The 26402-nt window shown below is 33.6% G+C and overlaps 3 protein-coding genes across 5 annotated transcripts; 1 reads left to right on the forward strand and 2 right to left on the reverse strand.

Annotated features, from left to right (window-relative positions):
* The first annotated feature begins 1838 nt into the window (after positions 1-1838).
* Positions 1839-7807, forward strand: LOC107782468 (uncharacterized). 3 transcript variants are annotated; one of them, XM_016603354.2, is made up of 5 exons: positions 1839-1994; positions 2562-2835; positions 3784-3888; positions 3981-4028; positions 7424-7807. In XM_016603354.2, the coding sequence occupies exons 2-5, from the start codon at positions 2569-2571 to the stop codon at positions 7661-7663; spliced, it is 660 nt and encodes a 219-aa protein (XP_016458840.1). In that variant the 5' UTR covers positions 1839-1994; positions 2562-2568; the 3' UTR covers positions 7664-7807. The 3 variants fall into 3 exon arrangements, with proteins under 3 accessions (XP_016458840.1, XP_016458842.1, XP_016458841.1); XM_016603356.2 differs by having other exon boundaries at positions 1856-1994; positions 2548-2835; XM_016603355.2 differs by having other exon boundaries at positions 1858-1994; positions 2470-2835.
* A 6121-nt stretch (positions 7808-13928) lies between these two features.
* On the reverse strand, positions 13929-16705 carry LOC107782467 (polygalacturonase At1g48100-like). The gene is made up of 6 exons (XM_016603352.2): positions 15744-16705; positions 15501-15668; positions 15348-15392; positions 15052-15259; positions 14886-14967; positions 13929-14619 (listed from the first exon to the last, which is right to left on the reverse strand). The coding sequence occupies exons 1-6, from the start codon at positions 16125-16127 to the stop codon at positions 14112-14114; spliced, it is 1395 nt and encodes a 464-aa protein (XP_016458838.2). The 5' UTR covers positions 16128-16705; the 3' UTR covers positions 13929-14111.
* A 5104-nt stretch (positions 16706-21809) lies between these two features.
* Positions 21810-25483, reverse strand: LOC107782466 (zinc finger CCCH domain-containing protein 3). The gene is made up of 5 exons (XM_016603351.2): positions 25277-25483; positions 25109-25173; positions 24188-24272; positions 22423-22497; positions 21810-22237 (listed from the first exon to the last, which is right to left on the reverse strand). The coding sequence occupies exons 1-5, from the start codon at positions 25404-25406 to the stop codon at positions 22128-22130; spliced, it is 465 nt and encodes a 154-aa protein (XP_016458837.1). The 5' UTR covers positions 25407-25483; the 3' UTR covers positions 21810-22127.
* Positions 25484-26402: the final 919 nt, after the last annotated feature.

Below are 26402 nucleotides of genomic sequence, written 5' to 3' on the forward strand. Positions count from 1 at the left end.
CTAAAAAAATTAATGCTTGAAAATAAATGTTTAACGACAAATTAAAGAGAAAATAAAAGGCTATCCCTTTTCCAAATATCTTAAATTCGCACGTTTTAGAATTGCCACAGCGAAGGGAAAGTTAAGCACATCTAGTTTTAGGGTTTCTAGTTTCATAATTATAGCTAAATATCGGAATGATATTTTATTTGAATTTAAAATTCTTTGATAGATTTTAAAATATTACAATTTGTTCAAAGTAATTTTTTTTCATTAAAGAAATATATCAAAGGATATAAAAATCAGTCAATTAAACTCATAATAAGATGTTTTCAAAAAAAAAAAAAAATCTAATAACTTTAATTAATATTGGGATTACTATTAGATAGAGCACGATTGAATACTGGAACGATGAACTCCTAACAAAAATAAATAAAAACATAGCTCTTGTTTTATATTTGTTGTGGGAGTTTAAGCTTAAAAATACTCTAATTTGACTTCTAAGGTGAAGAGTATTTTAGTTTTCGGTATTTTTGCTTGTAATCCACTATCAATATCTTATTTTGATATAAGTACTTGTGTTATTTTACAGGTGAATTTGAGTGGCATTGGAACTCTATCGTTTATTATAAATTCTAAGGAGTAATGATTTAGTTGAATTTGAAGTACACGCAAATTCTTTATCGTCCAACTTCATTGTCCAAGTGAAATTAGTATGACATAGTAACTAATATTACAATTTTATCCTTTAGACATATAAAAGACAATTAATATCTTAAGGTTATTTTGGTAAACCAACATTGTATTCATACTTTTATAATAATATAGATATAGATTGGAAACAAACAACAGAATTTTCTTTGAAGATGGCTATTTCTTGAAAATCTTACGGTCATAGGTTTATAAAGTCTGCTTGGAAATAATAAGGAAAATTATTGAGTTTTCTGTCATGACCCGCCACATTATGGTGTCACGTATGTGTTATTTGGCATATATTAATGCCACATGGAAGCTTACATAGGAGAAATGCTAGCATTTGTGAGAAGATTCTAGAGAAATATGGACATTTTCTTAGGAAGACCCTAGATCCCTATAGATTTGGTAGGAAAATCCTTGGAATCTTCTAGGTTTATAGAGAGTTATAGAGAAATTTCTTATCTTGTAAATATTAAGTACCTGTGTAATAATTAATATTTACATACTAGCCCCTATGAAACTAGTATATAAATGAGTTATTCATTTGTAACTCATCAAACAAAACAATCAAGTTCTCTCTAATATAATAGATCTCTTGTCTTTATTTCTATCATTCTCTTAGCGATCTTGAGTGTAGTAAGACTTCTACCATTCTCTTAACGATCTTGAGTGTAGTAAGACTGACTTGGCATAATAAAAACGTAAGCAAATTATGCAAGATCGTGAACAGGCTGTCAAATGGTTAGTTAACGACTAAGGACGTGACATTTCCATCCATTCCTTTTCTTTATTCTTTTTGGTTAAGAGGAAAGGGAGTGAAAAGGAAATTTTGTAGTAACTTTTCTTTCCTTTTCATTTATCAGACAAGATACAAGCCATAAAGGAAACCCGATTTTCCTTCATTTCCTTTCACTTTACCCAAAGCAAATCTTGAGAATCTTTACACTATTATAGTAAAAATTATCTGTAACTGTGATATGATATTATATAATTTTTTAACTATCAATATATATAAAAGTTAAATTCAAAAAGGAATTTATTTTTCAATAGCAGTGCAAACAGACGAACGAAGAAAGTCATCACCGATAACACAATAATTACGTACAACGTATTTTTAAATAATATAGTGCCTATATTTTCTATGATAACGACCTACCACTACCACGTTCATTTTTTTTTCTTATTTTATTCCAAAATTCTAGTCATCATTAAGGAGGAATCTCAATCAAGTTTTTAGTCTACCATTATAATCACCTTTTGATCAGATAAGACTACTTTGCTTCAGTCGTTTATTCTTTTGGCTCTCTTTCAGCTTTCAGGTGAGAAAATAATGTTAAATTTTGTTCTTGAATTTCAATTTAATAGTCTAGTGCTTTTAGTCTATATTTCTGGGGTTTTGATCCATGTGATCTCTGATTATTTTCAACTGGGGTTTATTTTTTTGTGGTCATATCTATGACTTTGACTTTTTAATGATGAATTTGGGGTTCTTTGTCTGTGAGATTATTCATGTGAAATTATTTTGATCTTGGATCAAAGTTTTGAGCTTTAATTGTTCTCAGCATAGTTTCACAAAGGTCTATTTTTGTTCTCTTCTCCCTTTTTGCCATACTATAGTTTGAAGTTTTGCTCGGTTCTTCTTCATTGATTACTGTTAGTGCAAATTTTCACTAGTTTGAGACAAAAAGATTATGGCGTTTGTCCATACTGATTTGTTTGAAGGTTCATATTGTCATAATTGGACACTGATTCTTGGGGGCTGTAATTGGAATCTTACGCTTTACATTCTTGCAGTGAAATCTTTTAGGTTTTTGGTCCATTGCTTCTGTTTGTAGAAAGTGAATCTCTTTTTGATGCTCTGAAAATATTCAGTTTCATCTGAATAGGGGGTAGATGGGGTCGGAAGGGCCTTCACCTGTGATCGTTCACGTGACTGGTTTCAAGAAATTTCATGGAGTTGCTGAAAATCCCACAGAAACCATTGTAAGTAACCTTAAAGATTATATGAAGAAAAGGGGTATGCCCAAAGGGCTGATCCTTGGGAGTTGCAGCATCCTTGATACTGCGGGCCAAGGAGCGCTGGTTCCTTTGTACCAGACGTTGCAAGCTGCTTTAGGTGGTGGTGACTCTGAGTCATCTAATTCCAAAAGAGTTATTTGGGTCAGTTACTCAATTGGCTTCTTTTTACCTTTCGTGCTCAACTTTGTTCTGTTGTCCACATGAGGAAAGCGTAGCTTTTTATTTATTTTAATTAGAAAATGGTTACATGGCCGGTAATTCTGTTGGGCCGTTGTATGTCATAAAGATGGAAATTCTTCTTTCCGGAATGGACCGTTTTGTATCATGACACCGTAAGTGTTCCTTTTTCTCCTATTAGGAAATGTATTGCGACCTTCTTCTTTTATTTGGATTCGGTTAGGATATATCTCGGAAATATAATACTTCTACTACTGTCGTGTTCGATACGCAAAGTTCTGGATCTTAGTTCATTATAAAATTGATCCTTTATGAATGCTACAGGCTACTGCTTTCGTATTTATGGAAGGATCCATTTGCTGACAAAAGGGTCAACTAATTAATTTTTTAATCCTGAAAACCCGTATACTACTGTTTTTTCAGAAATTTGTCGCATGCTATGATGGGCAGTGGCACTCTCTATATACTTTAGGCTCTTGGACCTATCTGAGATGAAATTCAAATCTTATTCTGGGCGCAATCCTGAAGATGTGTACTTAAATATGCTGCTAGAAGAACTCACAAATTTACCTTAACAAAATGAGTTTGTTTCATAGACTTGGGAAAGTTATTAAATCAGTTATAACATCAGAGTTGTATTCAGATGTTAAGAAGGGAAAAGAGGAGGGATAAAGGTAGCAAATGGAAAAAATAGGGATGGATAAAACTAAACAAAGACTCTATCTTCACAAGGTAGGGGTAAGGTCTGCATACATAGTTGCATGGAGTATCATTCCATGATGGCATGAGGGAATGAAGGTTAAGGTGTTCGAGTGGCCAGAGAATGTTATGGTTATGTGCTGAGTATTTTGATGCCCAATGGTCGTACTTCATATACCATGATTAATCTAATTCTTGATAATTTGTGTTCAGGTCCACTTTGGAGTAAATAGTGGTGCCACAATGTTTGCCATAGAGAATCAGGCTGTCAATGAAGCTACTTTCCGCTGTCCAGATGAGATGGGATGGAAGCCTCAGGTCAGTTAAATGACCTTTCAGTTTTCGTTGGTCCTGTTTCAGATTGTTCAGTCCATTAACTGAACTCAAGATATTTATCCTGGTACTTGCAGAAAGTCCCTATTGTTCATGCAGATGGTGCAATTTCGCGAAAACGAGAGGTAATATGATTTTTTGCATCCATCTCTTTTTCTAGATTGGATAAATTTAATGCTTATCTTGTTTCCCAACTCTGAAGTTTCAATCAAATATAGTTGGTAGTTGATACAGATACGACATTGTTATGTGTTAGTTCATACTTAATCGAATGTTATACTCCACCTTTTTAATCAGTAAACGTTGAAGTGAGTCTGCTTTAGCACTTCATTGAATAATACACTCCATATTTTTGATTTAACACCCTGTCTTGGTTTCCAAAAGAGGAGCAGGAGGGCAAGGCCAGAGAAATTGATTGGTTTACTTCCTTCGGATGAAGTACTGATGATGAACTTCCACTTGTTTGGGAAGTAAAAGTGACGTACTTCCTCTTTTCACTGTAGTTTTGAAGGGATACTGCTTTAGCTTTTGCTTCCTACCTGGAGAAATGACCCTTATAAGTCATCATCTAAATGATTGGTTACGTCAGGAGGCAAAAGTGCTTAGATATAACTAATTGTAGAAAGGTCAGTGTTATTAAAGGCGAAAAGCGCAAAAAAGCTCTAAGGTTTATTGGGGCTTTAAGCGCAAAGCGCAAATAAAGCGTGGGTTTCAATGAAGAAAGGCGCAAATGGAGAAAAACGACAAATATGTAAGCATGAATACCAAATATATGAACAAAGAAATTGAAGAAAATTTATGATAAAGTGAAATATCAATTGTTTTGTGTCGCCTCTTCAGAATTATGCTCATTGGCAAGGAAAAGTATGCCTTAAAGCTTGATGACAACACTGAAGCGCCTTCTAAGCGAGGCGAAGCGCTCAACATGTTTTGAGCCTCGCTTCAAGGCTTAAACGCGCATTTGAAAACACTGTGAAAGGTAACTACACTTCTGGGCATCCTATGTTGGAAATAGACATAGAGCACTCGGCTGAGGAAATAACTTGTAAAGGCATTCACAAGCTTCTGGGCTTATGCATGCTAAATCTTGAGTTAAAGGCTTAATTTTCCAGCCTCCAAGGTTCTCGTTTCCTTTTTTGATCATATTATGGTGAACCTTCAAATGCACACGGAGCGTACAGGAAAGATAGGGCCTTGCCCTATGTGCTTCTTTCTCTTCCCAGGAATGAAGAACTTGATTTAAAATGTGTTCTTTATCTCAATTTTTTATTTTGTATATGTATACATCATGAAGCGCTCTTTTCCACTCCTACCACCTCAAGCAAAGAGGTTTCAAGATACCAAGTGACCAAGTGGGGAAAAAAAGCATGTCTTCTAGAGAGCGTACCTTCAGTTTCTGCTCTTTCTCTATTCTAAAACTAAAAATAGAACAAAGAGAAGAAGCAAAATATTATTCTATATACCCCTTCCATCAGATTAGATTAACTAACTGTAATTCATTCAAAAAGAATAAAGGAACTGGTTTAAGAAAGGGCTCTTAAAAGTGATCTGTAGCCTTCTCCCCTTGGAGAAGTAAGATTATATAGGTAACAAGTGTTCATAGGTGCTCGATTGCAAGAGGCCAATTAACTTATTTCTGGCATGCCTGAGATTGCTATGAGACCTTCTCCCTCTTGGAAACTGGCTAATCAAAAGGGGACACTTTTTTCCATTTTAGTTTTTTGAAATTTTTCGCGCTCTTACCTTATCATTATTATTGTGGTTTTACAATGTTTATGGATAAGATTAGGCATTGATATATATATATATCGATCTATTATTTTAGTAAAAATAAGAAATTTCGATATTTCCATGGCAGGAATAGGGTAGTTGTATTAAGAAAGAGAGCTAAGGGTTTGATAAAGTTGATAAACTAAGTTCTGGACCTGCCTTAGTCTCAAATAGGGAACAAGCTAGGGACATTACTATATGAATGAGATGTCATCTTAGTTACATGACAAGGTATATCGCAAATTCCTAATATGAGGTGACCCCATGCAGCTGAAATTCATGATAATTGAAGACATTAGAAGGCACGAGGTAGACCAAATATTAGTTGGACGGATATCATCTCAAAACACTGCATTCTCGGGACTCCATGTGCACTTAGCTCAGTACACAAAACTGTGGAAGATAAAAATCTATATAGATGATGTGAAACTAGTCAGAATTAAGGGTTAATCCTTACTCACACACTAACAGTTGGTCTAGTGTATGTTAGGAGTCTTTTTTAGCTTGATTAGAGATTTGTATGTTATTTTATAGGGGTAAGTGTGAAATTTAAAGAGCCCCTAGCTTTAGAGAACCTCTAATTCGTCTTTATATTGAGTAATTGAATAAAGTCGACCCAAATATAGCATAATAGATGTGGAGAATTTGTACTGTCGATCGAACTAGCTCTCTCAAATTCCTCTTTCCTCCCTCAAAAAGTTTGGTAGCTTTTTCTTAAGGCAGTAATGTTTCCTCTCTTAGAAAGGCAAGACCTTTGAAGTAAAACCAAGATGAGGAAGAGGCAACTTAGTAAATAAGAAGGTTTTTGGTCAATTAATTGTCGGCGTTCTCCTTAATTAGGTTATGGCTACATAAATATAGCTGGTGATATTGTTTGTGAATCTTTTCCTTACCTTTTACTTTCTTGTTTCTCCTGGGAAAAGGGGAAGAGATATATATATATATATATATATATATATATATATATATATATATATATATATATATATATATATATATAAGAGAGAGAGAGAGAGAGAGAGGAGAATTCCAGATAGAATTTTTTTTTTGCCTTCACTACATAAGGCACTGGTTCTATATGCATTTTGTTGTGTTTGATATTGGAACTAAGATATTTTTGATTTTCATCTGTTGCTGCTCTCCTGCTGCTTAAGCAGGAATGCATGAGATGATCATTAGGAATCAATGAATGTTACAATTCAATTCTGCTGTTGGGTAACTGATCCCTGTAAGGGAGGTTTTTTTTTGAGATGGACCCATGTAAGGGAAGTATTTCGATATGCAAAATGACTAGCCTTCATCCTTATAATTCTTTTCCCGTGATTAAAATGCCTTCATTTTTTAATACTTAGGATGTGGAAAAAGCATTATGCTCAAATAATAATTAAGAGATCTTTTAATTATAGTTTGTATCCACTTGAGGAGGGTGTCATTTTAAGTAACCCAAAGTTTATGGGTTGGATACCACGTAGCAGGAGTGTGGTTGCCTCTCAAACTTCTGCAGATGTATGTTCGATAATTCTACTAACAAGAAAATAATTCAGTTATGTTTTTGAAGAGCCTTTGCATTTTGCTCACTAGACCCCCAATTTAAGTGGCCTGACACTTGGCCTCTCCCCATTCCCCCCCAAAAAAAACACCCTTCATCTGCCTATTGGTATCTTTACCTAGGAACAAATTATTTATGTTTGTCTTTGCACCTATTGGTATCTTTACCTCTTTTCTTACACTCTGTTCGCCCTTTGTCTAGACTGCTCTTCCCGTGGAGGAAATCACCAAGGTATTGGCAAAGATGGGATATGAGGTAATGACCTCTGATGATGCAGGCCGGTTTGTATGCAATTATGTATACTACCATTCCTTGCGTTTTGCAGAGCAGAATGGAATCAGATCACTATTCGTACACGTGCCCCTGTTCCTAACCATAGACGAGGAGACACAAATGCAATTTGCTGCTTCTTTGCTGGAGGTACTTGCCTCTTTATACTAATCTACTGCGTATGTGCCCAGAAGTGTATTTGCCTTGTTATTTATGCTGTGTATGCAGAAGAAGGTTTATTTGGATATAAATGTAATGCTTTAATAAACAGTAAACTTTTTTAGTGAATGGCAAATGCATATGGTATTTATACTATCTTCCTGGACATTCTTTGGGTGGTTATTCGCTTGGTTTTAGAGATGTTTCTTGCTAATGCGTTAGCAAACTTGCAATCTCCTTTTCAAAGTACTGGAAATGGTAGAAAGTTGGCCTTCAATTTATGTTCTTGTATTTAGTGTGTTTCTTTTCGTGTAACATTGAAGGCAGAATAGCCTAAATGACACCTATACTTGTGCCACTTTGTCATCCCGGTCCCTGTATTCAATGAAGTTTCATCCAGAAACCTGAACTCAGTCAAAACATGTAACCGTTGACCGAGCTTACGTGTCATTCATTTTGCTGAGTCAGAAAGATGACTGGTTACGCGCTCTAAAAAGGAGAGTGGATGTATTTATTTTGATTTAAAAATATTAAAAATAATAAAGAATAACCATAAAAAAGAAAGAGTAAATTAATTTCCCAACCCAAGTATCTCTACCCCTTTCCCAACCCTTCGGCCTTATTTCCCCCGTTTCTCCCCATCTTCTTCTCCCCCCTCTTTCCTATTGTAACCCCCCACCCCCACCCCTCTGCCCTTTGTGGATAGTTAGCAACAAAATTAATAGTATAAAAAGCAGAAGAATTTTCTTTTAGGAAAGCTAAATAAACAGATTTGTTAATGGGGTTAAAGTTTTTAAAGATATCAAGAAGCTATGACCAAGTAATTTTCGTGTTCATCGGTCCATTGTGATTATGGGCTTTCCAAAGGAGTCCGGTGAGTGGAGAAATAGGTGGTGGAGTCCGCTAGTGATTATTTTCCAGCGATCTGGTTTTGCTTTGTGGTGGTCGGCAGTGAAATACTTCCAGCGATGTAGTCCTTTGTTTTCTAGTGATGGTACGCTGCTCGTTGGTTGTTGCCCCTTTTTGTGTCTCTGTAAATTCTAAGATTACACTGGTAATCTGAATTTTACCTAAAATAGTGAGAGTAAGGAGATGAAGCAAGATAAATTTTTTTTTTTATCAAAATTGAAGAGTTTTATGTATATGAATTGGGGTTTAAGATTGTGCTTAGAAAGGAGGAAAGAGAGCAAAACGGTGGAGGCGACTCCGATTTTCCGGTTGTTTCCCGGTGATAAGGGTCGCCGACAACATAGGAAAATGGGGATGGATTTGAAATATTATTAAAAATTACTTTTTAAATAAATAAAGATGTGGACATGATATTTTCTCCACGCCAGGCGAGTGACCAACACGTAATGCTGAAGGGGTTTAAAATACATGTTTTGACTGAGTTCAGGTGTCTGGATGAAACTTCAGTGAATACAGGGACCGAGATGACAAAGTAGCACAATTATAGGTGTCATTTAGGCTATTCTGCCAACATTCGATGATTCATGTGGTTGATGACAGTAACGAAATTGGGGCTGAAACCCAGAATGGATTAACATTGCTTTTAGATGGGTCACCCAAATGGCAACGTAATGTGGACTTGATTGGTGGTGCCAGGGGCGGGAGCCAACGAAGAAGTTAGGGGTTCATCTGAACCCAGCTTAGTGTCTTACCTGTATATTTGTTAAAAATTCAGCTAAGTGTAAAAATAGGTTTTAAACCCAGTAAATTAGATATGATGTCTTACCTAAAATAAAAAATAAAAAATAAAAAAATTAGACGTGATGTGGTAGACTTCCGAATTTGATCTCATAAAGTTTAAATTCTGGATACGCCTTTGGGCGATGCGGTCTAACAAACTAAATGCTAAATCCCTTAATGCTTTTAATAGCATAAGAAATCTGACAAAAGAAAAAAACTAGATACTTAGATTTGATTACTGCAAATATTCCATTGATTGGTTAATGGCAAGAAAAAAATCGAAAAATTTCACTGTTCTGCATGCCCTCAGGTATCTAAGAACAAATATGAGGGATAAAGAGCCAAGAAACTTAAACTTATCGGTCATTTTTACACACACAAAAAAAAAAAGATACGAGACGGATTAGAAGGAAAAATTACCATCAGACAGTGTTTGCATCAAAACCTAGCTAATCTTAAAAGCTACAAATTAAGTGAGACCACATGTTACTTGACCATGGGTAGGTATTAAATCCTTATGTAAATCACACATGTTATGTGTTTATTGGTTTGATTGAAACATTGGGTGTGGGTAAACTTTTTCTGGGGCTAAAATCTTTTAGATAAATTGTGAAATATCAGTTGCATTAAATGGTGGAAGGATGGAAGCACCAAGTCTCTTTTGAACTGAAGAATATCCTAATCATCTTACTCTATAATTGCGAAAAAGTAATCAACTGAAGTGTTTTTAACCTAAAGAATCCCTAATTTTTGACATATACTTATAAGCACATGACCTTCAAAACAACAACAACAACATATTAAGCTTCTGTTTGGCCATAAAAATTGAATTTTTTTTTTCAAATTTTGTTTTGAAATATTTGTTTCTTTATAGATTTTAACCATTTTTTTTTTTTGTAGATTTTGAAAATAAAATCTTCAAATCCCAAAAATAGCTCTAGAATAGTTTTTGGAGTTTTTGAAATTTTCTACTTACAAAATTTTAAATTCTTTTCAAGTAAAATGATGTCCAGGCACAATTTCACCATTCAAAAATTATTTTTTATCTCATCTTCAAAAACTCATTTTTTTCAAGTTTCAAGTCAAATCTATGTCCAAATGCTAGCTAAGTGTGGTCCCACAAGTGGGGTATGAGGATGATAATATATACACGGACCTTGCCCCTACTTTGTGAATGTGGAGATACTATATCCGATAGACCTTCGGCTCAAGAAACACACGTAAAGAGTCAAAAAGGAGATGACAAGCTAAGTTATCAAAGGGACTTTTTCAGTTGAGTTTCGCGATTTAACAGAGATGCATTGTGTTAAGTGAGTCGTTTTAGAAGATTTATCTCAAAACTGATCAGGTCAAATTTGACAAATTTCTAAAGGTGATAGAACTAGTTGATTTGGGAGAAGAAGTAGGTTCCATTGTGCACCGGCCACAAACTTTTTCTGAGCACGCCCCTACAGCAACTCTGTATTAAAGTTAAAAGTGGTACATTTTTAACTTGTGCTAGTAATTTAAATGCAGTATATGTCGTATTTGAGAAGTTGGACAGGGATAAAGTACAATAGCCGCAGCCCCACAGCCGCCGCCTTCCTCCATTTGCTATGTTTGGGACCTCTCAATTTTCCATTTATAATGCCGCTGCCACTATTCCCACATTGATTGAATACTCTAATCATTGCATGTTCTTTAATTCTTTATGTCAACAGATAAGTTACACAATTAGTACTATTTTATTTTTCACGTTATCATATTCTATAGATTTAGTCGCCAAAATATTCTAACTTCTATACGTATATCTACTCAAACATACGGCCGCCCCACGATCAATCAAAGTACTCATACTTTATCTTTTACACAGATGATGTTGTAATTGCCGTTTCCTTTACTTTTCTTCCCTTGTTGAGTAAGAATGACAGTGTGTTGCACAAGAACACTACAAATTAAAGGGGTCAAAGGAAAGACTTAAATGAGAGCTAGACTTGCTAAATTATTACCCTTACATCTGTTTGTGGTTGAAATACATCATTACATACATGAACTATATATATCACCAAAAAGGACTAATGTGGGTTACTCTTATATCCACTCAAAATCTTCTCATGTGGGTGAAAGGAAAAGCATTGTGCAGCCTCTGCTCGTAACTAATTTGAATCACTAGTATTTGGCTGCATGTTACCCAAATAGAAAAGCCGTTGTGCGTCTTTTACTCAAAGAATTTCTACTACTAGGGACTTCTCCACTTAGCCTACAAATTACCTACGTGCACGCTATCCTACCTAACGTAAAGGCGATTGCCAAGCCTATTTTTCTAGTATATAACTGATAGTATACAATTTTTACATTATAACTCAGAATATTTTTTTTATGTGACTATTAGAAGTTAAACTCTGTGTCTTTTTATTCACACTTTATGTCTTTAGCCAATAGCCATGGAGCAAAATCAGGAAAAGTTCTTTTTAGAATGATTCATATTACAATACATTTCGTTCCTTTCTAAAAAAACTTTTGGCATGTAGCGAATGACAGGTGTGTGGTTTAGTTACTTCTTAAATCATTAAATGGTGAAAAGTGACAAAGTTCTTGATTCCTTTCTATTGCATTTCATAGACATCCTAACATGGTCTAAACGCTGAATTTTGGTTTCTTTTACTTTCGCTAAGCTAGAGATCAGGTAAACCATTCATTTGCAGAAAAAAAATATCAACTTCAACTCTTCAAGAGTCAAATGAAAATAGCAGCAGTCAAAACACCCAAGTTTAAGGAATTGAGAGACATAATTTACTTGTTAACGTAGATACATTGACACTGTAAATTTTATTAATATGTACTTTAACTTATTGTAACACATAATCTGTCTGATTTTTCGAGTTATTAAGTCTATTTTTGAGCAATCTACGCTAAATGCCTATGCAACTCCAATTTATTAACCATTTTATCCATTTTAAAATCATTACAAAACATACTCACCCCACTAAAACTTATTACTCTTCTAGCCAAACTCCAATCCTTAAGTCACACAAAACTCCTAAAGCTAAACTGCCAAACTTTCCTAGCTATTCTTTGGTTAAACAACCAAAAGTAAAGTAATTTTCTTTTAATTCTATTTTTTCCAAGACTATTGGTTTTGGAAAGAGCTAAACTTTTTCTTTATTTCTCTCCTTCTTTCTTTCAGTTTCAATTTTAATTTCAGTAATGAATTAGCTGCTAATTTGTTTAGTATTTGAATTAGCTGAGCACATGATTCAATTATGTCAAAATTTCATACCTTAAAAAAAAGTTAAACTCCATGTATATGAGTTTAAAATTTCAGATCTGAATTTTCATGTGTGTTTTATTGTTGGAATTCAATGGGTGTTGTTCTATGATATGTAGATTGTAGTGTTGGTGATGATTTTTGGAGATTTTATTGTGACAAAATTAGATTTGTCATTGGAGGATCTTGAAGCTTGAAACTCATATATTGGGTTTATGGAGTTTGTAGTTATTTTGATCTGATTCTGACTGGGGTATGTTCGAAATGTTAATTGGAGGATGTGGCTATATTGTGAGTCAATCTGGTGGAGATTTTGGAGTGGATTTTTTAAAATTTGGGTTGAAATTGAGTTGAACTAGCAAAGAAGATAGATTTGTAATGTATACCAAAATGTTACATTGTATACTGTATTGATATATAATAATTAATTCAGGAGTATATAATTATTTACAATATTATACTACTATTTTTTTTGAAGGAATGAACAGATCCTTTATAATACCCTGACATTATATGATATATACCATATGGGTGTCATAGAGGATTACTAGTTTTCTTTTTGAAGGAAATCAAGGAATGAATCAATCCTCTATGATACCCTGTAAGTGTATGAGATATACCATATGGGTAATGGGTGTATTTTTAGAAGGAATGAACCAAACCTCAATGATATTGTATTAATATATGATATATACCATGTGAGTAAGTGGTAACATAGAGGACTAATGAGTTTTTTTTGTTGAAGAAATGAACTCTGTATGATATATACCATATGAGTAACATAGTATACTGTAACAATATACTTAAACTGCTACTAATATATTTTTTTGGTATACTATATGCTAGAATAATTTTTTTAATAATTAATATACGAAAAATAAAATAAATAAAAAGGTGTACTATATCAGTTATCTTTTATTTTTGATATAGTGAAAAAAAGGAGAAAAAATAAAAAGAAACAAAAACAAAGGAGCCAAAAATGTGTGAGAAAATAGAGATTGAAAAAAATAGGAAATAAGGAGAAAAAATTGAAAATAATAATAAATGAAATTTGAAAAGGAGAAAAAAGAGAAGAAAAAACATGTATAATATATAAGTTGTTATAATAACTGATTTAGAGAAAAAGAAAATGAGAAAAAAGACAAACGATATATTATATTAGTTATATTAAAGAATTACATTACCGATAACCATTAGAATTTGTAATTATATGAGAAATAAGATAAATTACCTACTACCATTTGTTAAAATGCATTGATAGTCAAAAATTCCTTACACTATTAGCGTATAATGAGTTAAATCCAAATGGAAAAGAATATATTCTAAAACTAACAAAGCATTACCATGGTTTAAAAGATATTTATATCATTAACAAAGGGATACATGCTTACACTTTAGTTTTTAGTCCCTCTGCAACAATATTAGTAGAACTAAAACTTTAATACATATTGATTATCATACTAGTATCTTTTTTCTATGCAACAATAATACATCTTATACAACTTTCTATTCTTAGCAAATCTATCAACACTGATCAACATCATTACTTGGCAATGACTGAGGTTTGCCTTCCAACAAGCAAAAAACTGGTGGAATAGTAAGACTCCTAAGATCTCCATAAGCATTCCAACAATATGGTTCTATAATTTTCTGTCCTTGAGCTGGATATAACTCCACATCTACAAAAGTCAAATTTGTGCAAGGGACACTATCACTACAAGCCAAACGCATTGGTGGACTTCTCACATCATAAGTTCCCTTTATGTTTGAATAAATCACATCAGAAATGTACACTGCTGAAGTTTGATTTGCACAGCTCTTGTTGTTGTTGTTGCAGTAATATTGATCTAAAATTATCGGATTTCGGACGTTTTCCATTCTAATGTTGTTGAAAGTAACCTTTGATACTGTCCCAAATCCACCTTGCCATGTCTTGATCCTAACACCATTGTCTGAATGCTTAATAGTTGAATCTGAAACTGTAATGTTCGACACACATGCCCGCGAATTGCGAATGCCTAGGCTGCCAATGCTGAAAATTATGCAAAGACAGAGTCTTTATTTTCAAGATTTTGGGAAAAAGGGAAAGAGGAAAGACAGAGTAGACATCTTATTATGGGCTTAAAAGTGTTGTTCTTTCTACTTTAGTACAGTAGTGGTAGGGCATACCTCTTTCACTCTGGCAGTTTTGTTAGTTAATGTGCCATTTTTTAAGGTTATATATGTGGTTGCAAACTTGCTTGTTACTTTTTACATAAAAAGATGGTGATATTCAGAGTTGCAGAGAATTGAATATACCTTATTCCATGACTAGGACCACAGGTCATGTTCCTTATATCAACATTGAAACAACCAGCTCCAATTGAAATACAGTCATCACCTACAAAGACAAATGGGAAGTGCTTAGAAAGAGAATAAGAAGAAACATCATAGAAAAAGAATAAGTTATCACTTTCTTAAATACCATTGTAGATTATTGAATTATGTATAGTGACATCATTGGTATTCTCTATGTGAATTCCATCAGTATTGGGGCTCAGAGATGGTGATTTTATGTATAGTGAATCAATGTGAACATCATGGCAACTGTCAAATCTGAAATGGAAAAATGGACTGTTCTTGATTTTAAGTCCTTGAACTGTCAAATTTGAGCTCATGAAAAACCTTAAAGCCTGTACAAAATAAACATTCAGTGAATCAGTGAATGTATAATACAAAATAAACATTCAGTGAACAAAATAGTGTGTTTTTGGAACTTACCACTGGGCTGTCACAAGGAACAGGTGCAGTTGTTCCATTTATTCCCTGTTGCATTGATTTTTTTACATTAGAAAGGAAGTTAATTTGCTCAGTGGAAAGTTTTACGTTCAACTCTTATTATTGGAAAAAAACAAAAGGGATAAAGAAAATTACCTTATGAGGTTTGCAAGGAAGATTCCACCATTTTTCACCTTTGCCATCTATAAGTCCACCACCTTGCATTGACATTCCATCAATTCTGTAAAAGACTAACCATTGTCTTTTACTGACACTTTTTGGCCATGAATCAGGTCCATCTGGTGGCATTATGGTTCCTTCAATCTACACCATCAGATTAATTAGTCACTTCACCAATTATCAAAAGAATGTAAATATTGAAATAGTTAGCGACATTACCTGAAAAACTAGTCCACTTTTACAAGGACCAGTGAAGATTGTGGATTGAATCATGAAGGAATAGTGATAGGGAACTAATACAATGGCTGAATCAACTTGACAAGCAGCATCCCAAGCCATTTTAAACGCTTGTGTATCGTCGGTCACACCATCTCCAACAGCACCATAAGATAACACATTGAAAATGGCTGCAGAATCATTTGAATTCTTGCCATTGTTAGTTTCTGGTGCACCCTCAGGTGCAGGGGAAGGTGGCAATGAAATTTGTGACAATGCACGAAAACGGGGCACGTTCGGGTAGTCATAAAGCCTACCATGAACTGAACAAACAAAGGAAAGCAAGATAAAATGAAAAATCAAGAATAAAATCTTAGTAAAGTCCATATTTTGTGTCTAGATCTTAGGATGTTAATTGAAACAGAGAATTTATAGAACCAAAAAAGGAAGTGAAGGAAAACAATTTGGCTACTTGTTTTAGTAGACCCCTGGCTAATCCTAAGTCCTATGAGAATAATGTCAGTTTCACTAGGCTTAAAAGATCATGCCTTTGATCATTAAATCAAAGATGCCATACTCAAAGTTCATGAGTAGGTTTTTCTTGTCATTATCAGTAGGTAAAAAAAGAAGCTAAAGACTAGGTTTTTCAGAAGGTGAAGGATATAAGGGAAGGCACCCACGTTCTTGGAAGTCAAAAAAAGAACAAAAATGAAGTTGTTAATGTGACCACCACCAAAGAAAAGAGCACTTGTAAACAAGTTGAAAGACTATGCAAGTAGTTCAGTTTGCTGCTGCTGCTGATGAGTATGGTATTTACAAGTTCTCAAAGTGAATATCCCCTTTATACTAAGTGATTCTCAGTGGAACAAGGGTTCCTTTGCATGGTCGGCATTATTTTAATCATATTAAAACCGACCAATTCCATTTCCAGAATGGTTTTTCTGGTTGAGGAAAAATGGAGGATATCCCTTGAACAAGTGTGTAACTCCAATATATAAAACAAGTCCAGTATAATCCCACGGGTAGAGTATTGGGGAGAGTAGTATACTGTACTTGGACTTTACCCTACCTTATGAAGGTAAACATGCTATTTTCGGTGGAATTTTACTAAAGGGGGTCAAATATAAAAAGTAAACACACAAAGAAAATAAAGGAAATCAACATATAATATATATATATATAAAAATTAAATTTTTATCTAGCTACATAATGTAATTTTTTAACAAATGGGTGTCAATTGACACCCCTTCGCATAAGGTAGCTTTGCCTCTGCCCTCGGCTCAAGATATTTAACTCCAATATACTGACAGTATAAAAAATATGTATATTATTTAATCACCTAAAAGATAACTACAGTATAAGAAATGGAATTACTAACTTAGCTATAGGAAAGACAAGTTACCTACTATTAAAATACACTAATAAGATAAATATTTTTTTACGCTATTAGTATATACAGTATAAGTTAAATCTGAACAAAGAAAAGATAAGGAGTACTGGGAGCTGGTGTTGGGGGTGGGTAGGTATGAGATAATCATAATAGTGATAATCTAAAGAACCCCACGTTTTCTTCCCATTACTTCCCACTTTCTTTGGTCCCAAAACTGGTGAGACTGCCCAATAGGCAATTCTTCTTTCAGTTATGCTGATGGAACCTCCTATAGTTTAGTGTATGGTTATAAATTTACCTCAGAGAATATTCTTTTAGTTTTCAGTTAGGAACACTATTGAAATTTGGATAACAATTTTTAGTGGTCACATAGCAAAAAGATTGCATTTGCGTTGGTCGGTAAATTTTCAAATTTGTCTGCTTGATTACACTAACCGAAAAATGACCAATGACTTATCTATCTGAATTTTCATATATAGTGCTATCTTTTGATCAGCTCCTTGTTAATTTTTCTAAGAAATTAATCTCTCGAATCTTGACTTTAGGGGAAAAAACTACTCTAATTATTTAATAATCTTTCACCTAGTTAAAAACTTCCTTACAGAGTTTCACTAAAGAAACTCCTTTAGTTTTTTTTTTTTTTCAATTCTTTTAGGACGATGGATTTAGGGCGTCTAACAAAATATAGTTCCACTAGGAGTAGATAAAAACTCCTTATAGCCATAGGACCACTCTTTGCTTCATATTAAATCCCATTATCTCAGATTGGCTTTACAAAGTCAAAAGAAAGCATTTTGTTGAATGCTTGCAAGAAACAAATATATTACAGAGCATGCTTTGATACATATTGTTTTGGAATTTTGTGCTGACATTACCTTATGCATACTTTGATTTTTGGTACTACAAATGAGGAGTTTACTTTGTTGGAGTGGCGGAGATAGTATTCTTTATGGACACGATTGAGATAAATAATGATAAAGTTTGATAGTGCATCACTCATTAGTAGAAAATAACACTTACATTCATGTAAAATAAAATAAGATCTAAGTGCTTAACACTCTAGAATATTCCTAAGTTAGAAATGTAGGTTCATTTAGAAATGTAGTGTAAGACACAAAAAACACTTAAGTGCTTAAACTAAATCGGGAGCATTATTTAATTGGAGTCTGGAGATATTTAAGTACCAAGACCTTGAGTATCACCCTAATTTTATATATTTAGCTAATTTGATTATTAGCAATATTATCATCTCCAAAAAGAAGCAAACACTCATAATATAGATGTGTGATTTGGACCACTTATCATTCCCATACACATAGATGTGTGATTTGGACCACTTATCAAATTGTGCATTAAATTTATATGAAATTTATTTTTAATTTGTATGTTGTCGTACAATATATTATTTTTTTCTTAAAATAGATAATTATGGCAAAGAGAATAGTTGTGTCAATCATATCATATCATTATATCATACTAAAAGTGAGAAGCTCATATTTTCTAAGTTGGATTACTATTTTGCCCATGTTATAAATTAATTTTAAGTAAAATGTAATAAAACATTAAACATTTTATATAATAAATATGAAATAGTAATATTATAATTACATGAAGGTTAATCACGTTCAGGAGCATTTAAGTTATTTACTGCGTTGTGTAATCCTAATTAAAAAGGATGAGTGAATAAGAAGCTCATAAGTCCTATTTTAATGCTCCACATTCACTTCTCCTACTATGACTAAACTACTCCTAATTAAATATTTAATTTATCCTTTGTCACCTCTTTGGTTTAACGTAAATTGAATCTGAACACACAACCTTACAATTCCAAGTATTCAAAACCGTAAAGATCAGTTATTATTTTAGTTTTCTAATCATTTAATTAAATTAAATGATGCAATAAAACCAAAAAAGAAAAAAAAAAACTCATTGATCCCTTAGCTTTCATCTGTTACGAATTTAGACAGCTAATTCCTTTACATATATATTGTGGATTGGTAATCATTTCTTTACCTCCTGTCCTTTTGTAGTTCTCTTTCATTTGCTTTGCTCTAGTATATGAAATTTTCTTGAGTTTTGTTTACCAACTAATTCTTATGTGTTTCTTTTTATTTCAGATTTTACTTTGAAGTTGTGCAGTTTTCATTTCTCAATCACATAATCAGGTACATAATAATATGATATTTACAGTACTCCTTTTCTTTTAAAAAAAATTCAAAATATATAATGAATTTGTAGGGGAGACGGTGATATATATATATATATATATATATATATATATATATATATATATATATATATATATATATATATATATATATATATATATGTGTGTGTGTGTGTGTGTATGAAACTTTTGAGAAATATAAAAGATATAGACTTAAGATGCAATACGTAATTATTAGTTCTTTGAGGAATCGTTTGGATACTTTTTTTACATATTTACATCCATTATTTTTAAACAACTTTTACATATTTGAACAGCTTATATCAAGTTCTTGTAAGCGCGAGACAGTATCCAATCATTTTAACATCAACAAACACGCTACTATATGACGACATCATTAATCATGCATTATCAGAAACTTGTATTTTATTTTTTCATGCGTAATAATTTATTTAAAGTTTTGTTTTAATAATATTGATAATTTTACAATGCCGTACACTACAAGTTTTGACATACACGTGCCGAAAAATTAGTATGATTTTAATGTGTCTTTTCTATTTCCGTACTTATGACAAATTTTATATGGGATAAACACCTCCAATACATCAACTATTCAAGTTGTTTGCTATTTGTCCTGAAATTTCATTATCTAGCCAGGCGACGCACAAATCTAGGATTTTAAGTCGGTGACTGTGATTGTAACCTCAGTCGTTGTTACTTTGTGTTTAAACAATTCAACTCATATTCTTCTGTCAAAATCAGACAAAATTATTCATAATCAAATCAAACAATGGATACTTGTATATGCAATTTATTATTTTTATAGATCGATTAAATTTTCTAATATCAGTAATATAATTATTAACTATCTCTATCACGAATAACTATTATTTTTTTCCAAAATGAACATCATGAAACTAATAATGACATACTAGACATCTTAAAGACGACATACGTTGGTCAAATTTTTGTACAACGTTTACAAAATAGGTATGTGAACGTAAAAAGGAGGAGGCTACAGTTTCTTAAAGACAAGATGCAAACTTTAAAACATGAAGCATTTATAAACATAGATGACGTTCTCATATTCACATCTATACTATGTGTTGTTGAAATATCAAAAAAAAAAAAAATGACACACCAAAATTTTTGATATATTAGAACTACATAAGAAAAAGGTTATACCAATTCAACTGATCATGTGTAACTACATACTATTTGTACTTTCCTTTCAAATTTCAGTTACTCTTTACTTACATATGTTTTGATATTATTTATATAGTTTAAAAGTTTATACTAATTCATATGGGACACACTCCATAGACTAGTTATGGCTTAAAATAGATAACACGCAACTAGAAAAAGTCTTATTTAGATGGAAGGACACTTTGAACTTCGTTCCTTTCCGTTACTCCCTTTACCAAGCAAAGAATCTCTTAATTTAAGGCACTAATATTGGATTGTATATAAATTATAAAAAATACTTGTTTAGGACGGGTAATATACAAAACTTGGACAATTTTAGTAAATAAGTTTTAGGAAGAAAAAAATCCATAAAATAAAATAAGGTATTCGAGATGAAGAGAGCACTGCATGGGAAAAAGACATCATAGGATATTGGTTTCATGTGTCGCAGAAGCTCTAGAATTGATCCAGAAGTGTTTCAGACAATTCAAAATAATAGTTCCTTCTAGGTAATTGTACCAACAGTATAGATGTCCAACTAAGCTAAGGAACCAATCTCATTAGATACAAAAAGTAAAATGTCAACATGAAAACACCTTAGGCTTTATTACAATGCCCAAACTAATCACTCCTAACGCAGTAGGACTGGACTGAACTCACCCTCTCTACAAACTTATTAACGAAAAATGCGTAGTGTCTCTCCTGATCTATTCTGAAATCAACAACTTGTAAGATCCAAACACTGCTGCTCAAACTCATCTAATTTGTAACCTATAAATGATAGCCACCAAGACCACAGTCAAGCAATTAAACTAGTAATCCACATCTTGCACCCAAGGTAGAGTTACTTACAGGCCCAATCACAGTATCCTTCCAAAATCAACGTCTATTCGACTTTAGTTATTGGGCAAAAGGAAAAAGTGCAAGAATAGCCTTCTGCAACTAAATATGTTGAGCATTTTGTCCAGCCAGCACACTCAAATTTTCCAATATGAACAACAGGTAAGCTGAAGTCCAATGAAAATAAAATAACCAGGTTATAATTAAACTAAAACCAATATCTTTGAAAACTCATACAATCATACTCTTTCGGTGTCACTGGACTATACCATAAATACCTACATAAGTAAAAGATTCTTCCACAGCAATGTAATGTACACAAAGAGGACCTTGTACTTGAGAAGGGGAAAGGTATTTCATAATTTATCAGCATCTATACTTTCCAATCTCAAGTTAGCCTCAGTCATATCAACAAAGAAAATACGAAACCTATAGAAGAGGATCTTAGTTAATAATGATGACAACAGCTATACTTACTACCAATATCCATTCAAATTTCTTGGATTATTAGACTTTCAAAATCAGGTACAAGTTCCACGATTACCAAAGCATCATGATAGCCGAGCAAGAGCATAGCTAAAGATAAGCAAAGTCAATACCAGGAAAATTTAAGAGCACATAAAATGATAAAATAATCATACGGACAGAAAATATCCCCTGATTCTAACTGCACATCACTCAGCTGAAATTGCAGTCATCTATATCTTCCATAGTCAATGCAGTACTTATATTTTGAGCAATCATCATGTTTCAATCAACCTACTCTAAAGCATATCTGACAAGAGTAGTAAATGAGGTGGCAGACTTATCCCCAGTCAACAAAAGGGAGAGGTGGATAACCACCCTCTGGCGGAGGCCTTAGAGAGGGAGGCAGATTGCCCAGCTTTGCTCCGGCATTTTCTTTGAACACATCACCTGCTACAACCAAGAACATCACAATTAAACTTATTTTGAAAAATAAAAGATAACCAAAAAGAAAACACCAAGAACATCAGCTGATGATTAATTGTGGGATGGAAAGCATCAAAACACAATGGATTTCAAGGTTAGATCTCAAGTCCTTTCTAAAAAAAAACTGTTAGATCTGAAGTGATGCTTGCCTGGAAAAGATGCTGAACCGAAAGGTTGACTATTTGGTACACTCTTTAAGTGAATACCCTCTCTAGTAGTTGTTCCTGAGAATTTGATAAAGAAAACGAAATCAAAAGTTGCAAGCACTGAGTTCTTCCCAGAGCTATTCAAATACATAAGAGATGAGCAATCAACTACTCTCTAAATTCAATAGTATATCTATATCAAGAATTAATACTTCGCAACTTTAACAATTAATTCTGGTCTGTCAATCATTTGGAAATACTCCAAGAAATGAAAATCCAAAATCACAGAAAAACAAAATCTTAAAAAAGTTTGGGATATAAACTTTGACCATGGATAGGAAGGTATGGAGGTTGAGAATAAAGGTAAAGGGTTAGGATAGGTAGCCGAGCGTTGTCGTGTCTGTGTATTGTCGTATCCCTTGACTTCTGTTATTACTTGTTGTTGCTTTCGTTTCGGCTTTCTGATTATCGTACCTACTGTTAGTTTTGTATTTTTGCTCCGGTTTTTCGATTGATATACTTGTAGTTGTTCTTTTATATTTTCCGAGCCGAGGGTCTACTGGAAACAGCCTCTCTGCCTTATTGAAGGTAGGGGTAAGGTCTGCGTACACTCTACCCTCCCCAGACCCCACTAGTGGTATTATACTGGGTTGTTGTTGTTGTTGTTGTTGTTGTATATAAACTTTGAACTTCTTGAATGAGGAAGTTGCAACATTACAAGATAAGCCCCTTGACTTCTGCAGATTGCCAATTCCAAGAAATTCACAAAGATTGATTGCCCAGATCTACTTTAAAGCTACGGTTCCCAAAAGTTCTGTTACTTTCCTAAGATATCCCTTTGAGAGTATTACAACATCTGACAAAAATAGGACATCTTTCAGATGAGTTCTCCGGAAATTGTTTCTGGTGAGCTGACTAAGACAAGTATTTCAGGAAAAAGCAAACTACATCAATCATTGACTGCATTCCATCAGTTTTCCAATTCTCTTCCAGAAAGAAAAAACCCCAAAAACCATTAGAGTGTTTCAGGATATACTGACCCACATATTTGTAATTTGAATCCAGAACACTTTCTTGACAAACTTTCTTACACAGACCCTTCCGATTCCAAAAGGAAAATATTTTGTCTTCTTAAAAGAATTTCTTGACATCATCAATTGTTAAATGAAATTGTTAGTAAAAACACTCTAATTATTCTAGGGAGAAAAGAGTTAACTGAAGTGTGATACTCTTTCAAGTGATAAGGCCAAAATCAGATTAATATCTAGTTCATTATGAAGAAAGCTGATTATTGATAAGTATGAAACTGATTGTTGATCGGAATGAAATAGTGATAGTGAAAATTTTGCTTTGTCCAGGTTGACACCCCAATAGTCTACGGTAAGAAATTCACCAGGAGTTGGACAGTTATTCTTCCCTAACATGCGAATAACCTCATAATTTGTCATTGGTTTATAATTACTCACAACTTGCTGTATAGTAGTTTCACTTTGAAATTCACCTGGTAGCGGACAGTCTATAAACTAATCCAATTCCTTAGGATAATAAATTTAATTTCTCTGTGGCTGAGGCTACCCCGTCTTCCAGCAACCTAGTCTTCTTAGACAAACGCAAGTACTTGTGTCCAAGTAAATAATTAAAATACTTTGGGAGGCCAGTAAGTTGAAATAGCTAGCGTGATACTCAATATAGTTCTAATTTTAAGGCATTAGTTGATTAAAAGTAAAATATTGAATATCAATATACACAAAATTTGCAAGAAAGATACCTGGAGGAATTCCCGTTTGTTGCACATTTTGAGAGTTTTGCTTGGGATGATAATATTTGCAGGAGTCCCCATACTGGCAATACCCCTTTGATACATGTAAAAGATATGATCAACAATATTATCCAATCAAGGGTGTCAAACACATATAATTTAGGGTGTAGACATCACCATCCCCTATCCATTATAGTTACTCTTTCAACATGTAAATGATGCGTCACGTTGAAGTTAACAATATAAGAAGTGTCATCTGACCTTGAGCAATAAATTCAGGTGGGTGAAGTAAAGCAACAAACGTTATGCCCGTTTGTGCTCATAACCACCAAATTACTAGACCTTCTATAGTAAATTATTCTTAGAGTTACCAAACTTATGTTGTAGAGTATAATACTCAAAAGGCCAAAGCTCCAGTTACAACTTGACGGTATTCTGCCATGCTGACAGGTCTTAGCAAACCATATTTTTTTCTACAAAAAAAAGGCCCAGAAAGCCTCAAATCCTATTTCAACCTATCTTAAAATGCAATAATCTCTCTTCTTCTTTTTTTATTGGTAATTATGAAATGCATCAATTAAACTCCCAAGTATAGCCAGTCCAATCTCGCATAAAGGAAGACGACTGCAATAGGTTAGCTATGGCATAAGGACTCAAAATATGATATGGTCTCCGGATAAAGGATAGGAATGATTCATATAACTGACTCCAACTAGTTTGGGATTGAGATGTAGTCAGATTGTTTAATTGATTAATGAAATGCATCAAACTGGGTCATTTATCAATCCTATTCCTTCTTCCATCACGCTAATTCAGAATTGCCGTACAATAAACAACCAAAATCCCGAACAGGATGAGGAATTAGTACAATTCCCGTATCTCAAAAGATTGCAGAATTTTTGCATATTAAAACAAAGGTAAGAGCAGTACCGTACGAACAAAGTGATTGCAGACTCCTTTACCAAACGAATCAGGATCGTTATATAACTGAGGATCTGCTATCCCACAAAAAAGCCATTTAACTCTTGCAGAAGAAGTACTTGCATATATGGGGAAAGAAATAACTATAATTAAGAAGTAGAAAAGGGAGAAAATTACTGCGCAAAGAGTCGTACCAAAGAGCTTTAGCTCTCTGATGTTGAACGCCTTGAAGATGTCGCTTCCGAGCCGCTGCAGTATCCTGGAACTCCTTATCGCAATAATCGCAGTAGTATTTCCCCAACGGCATTTTTAGTAAGGGGTTTTATATGCTTGCCTTCGAATTCCTGGGAATATAAGTTTTCAGGTCTTTCTCGTTTAGACTCCGGTTTGGTCTCCTTAATTATAAAACCACTGTTTTTTTACAAATTAATCTATGTTAGGAAAATAATTATATTGTGCATGTCCATTTATTACTTCGCTATAAATAATCTTATTAAAAAAGATTATCCATTTAGTACCCTGTTGAAGTTTATCTACAAGCAGCTGATGCAGGCAGGTTACAAGCAGCTCAATGAAATGATTTGCAGCAGCTTCTTATTAAACAGGCAGGTTGCAAGCAGCTCATGCAGACAACTTACAAGCAGCTAAAGAAAAGCCTTGCAGCTGCTTCCTGAAAAGCCTCGCAGATGCTTCCTTTTCTTCTATAAATAGAGGAGTTTTCAGTTCATTATGTACATAAGTTTGAAGTTTGAATAATATATCAGTTTCTCTCTATACTTGTCTTTACTTTACAGTTTTTATTTTATAACACGTTATCAGCACGAGACTCTGTCATCTCGAGAAAATACTTTGAAAGTATCAGAGGTACGAACTTTCTTTTTCTAAATAATGTCAAATATTTCTAAACTTGAGTTTGTAACCCTTGATATATCGGGCAAAAGCTACATGTCTTGGGTGTTTGATACCGAAATTCATCTTGATGCGATGGGTCTGGCAGACACCATCAAAGATAAAAAATCAAGCATCAAACCAAGACCGTGCCAAAGCAATGATATTCCTATGTCATCACCTTGATGAAGGCCTGAAAATGGAATATCTTACTATTAAAGATCCAGTCATACTGTGGAATAATTTGAAAGATAAATATGACCACCTGAAGATGGGCGTTCTTCCACAGGCACGTTATGATTGGACTCATCTAAGGCTACAAGATTTTAAATCTATCAGTGAGTATAATTCTGCTATGTTCAGAATTATTTCCCAATTGAAACTATGTGGTGATAATATTACTGATCATGATATG

The sequence above is a fragment of the Nicotiana tabacum genome, chromosome 19 (genome assembly GCF_000715075.1).
Source record: "Nicotiana tabacum cultivar K326 chromosome 19, ASM71507v2, whole genome shotgun sequence".
NCBI classification, from domain to species: Eukaryota; Viridiplantae; Streptophyta; class Magnoliopsida; order Solanales; family Solanaceae; genus Nicotiana; species Nicotiana tabacum.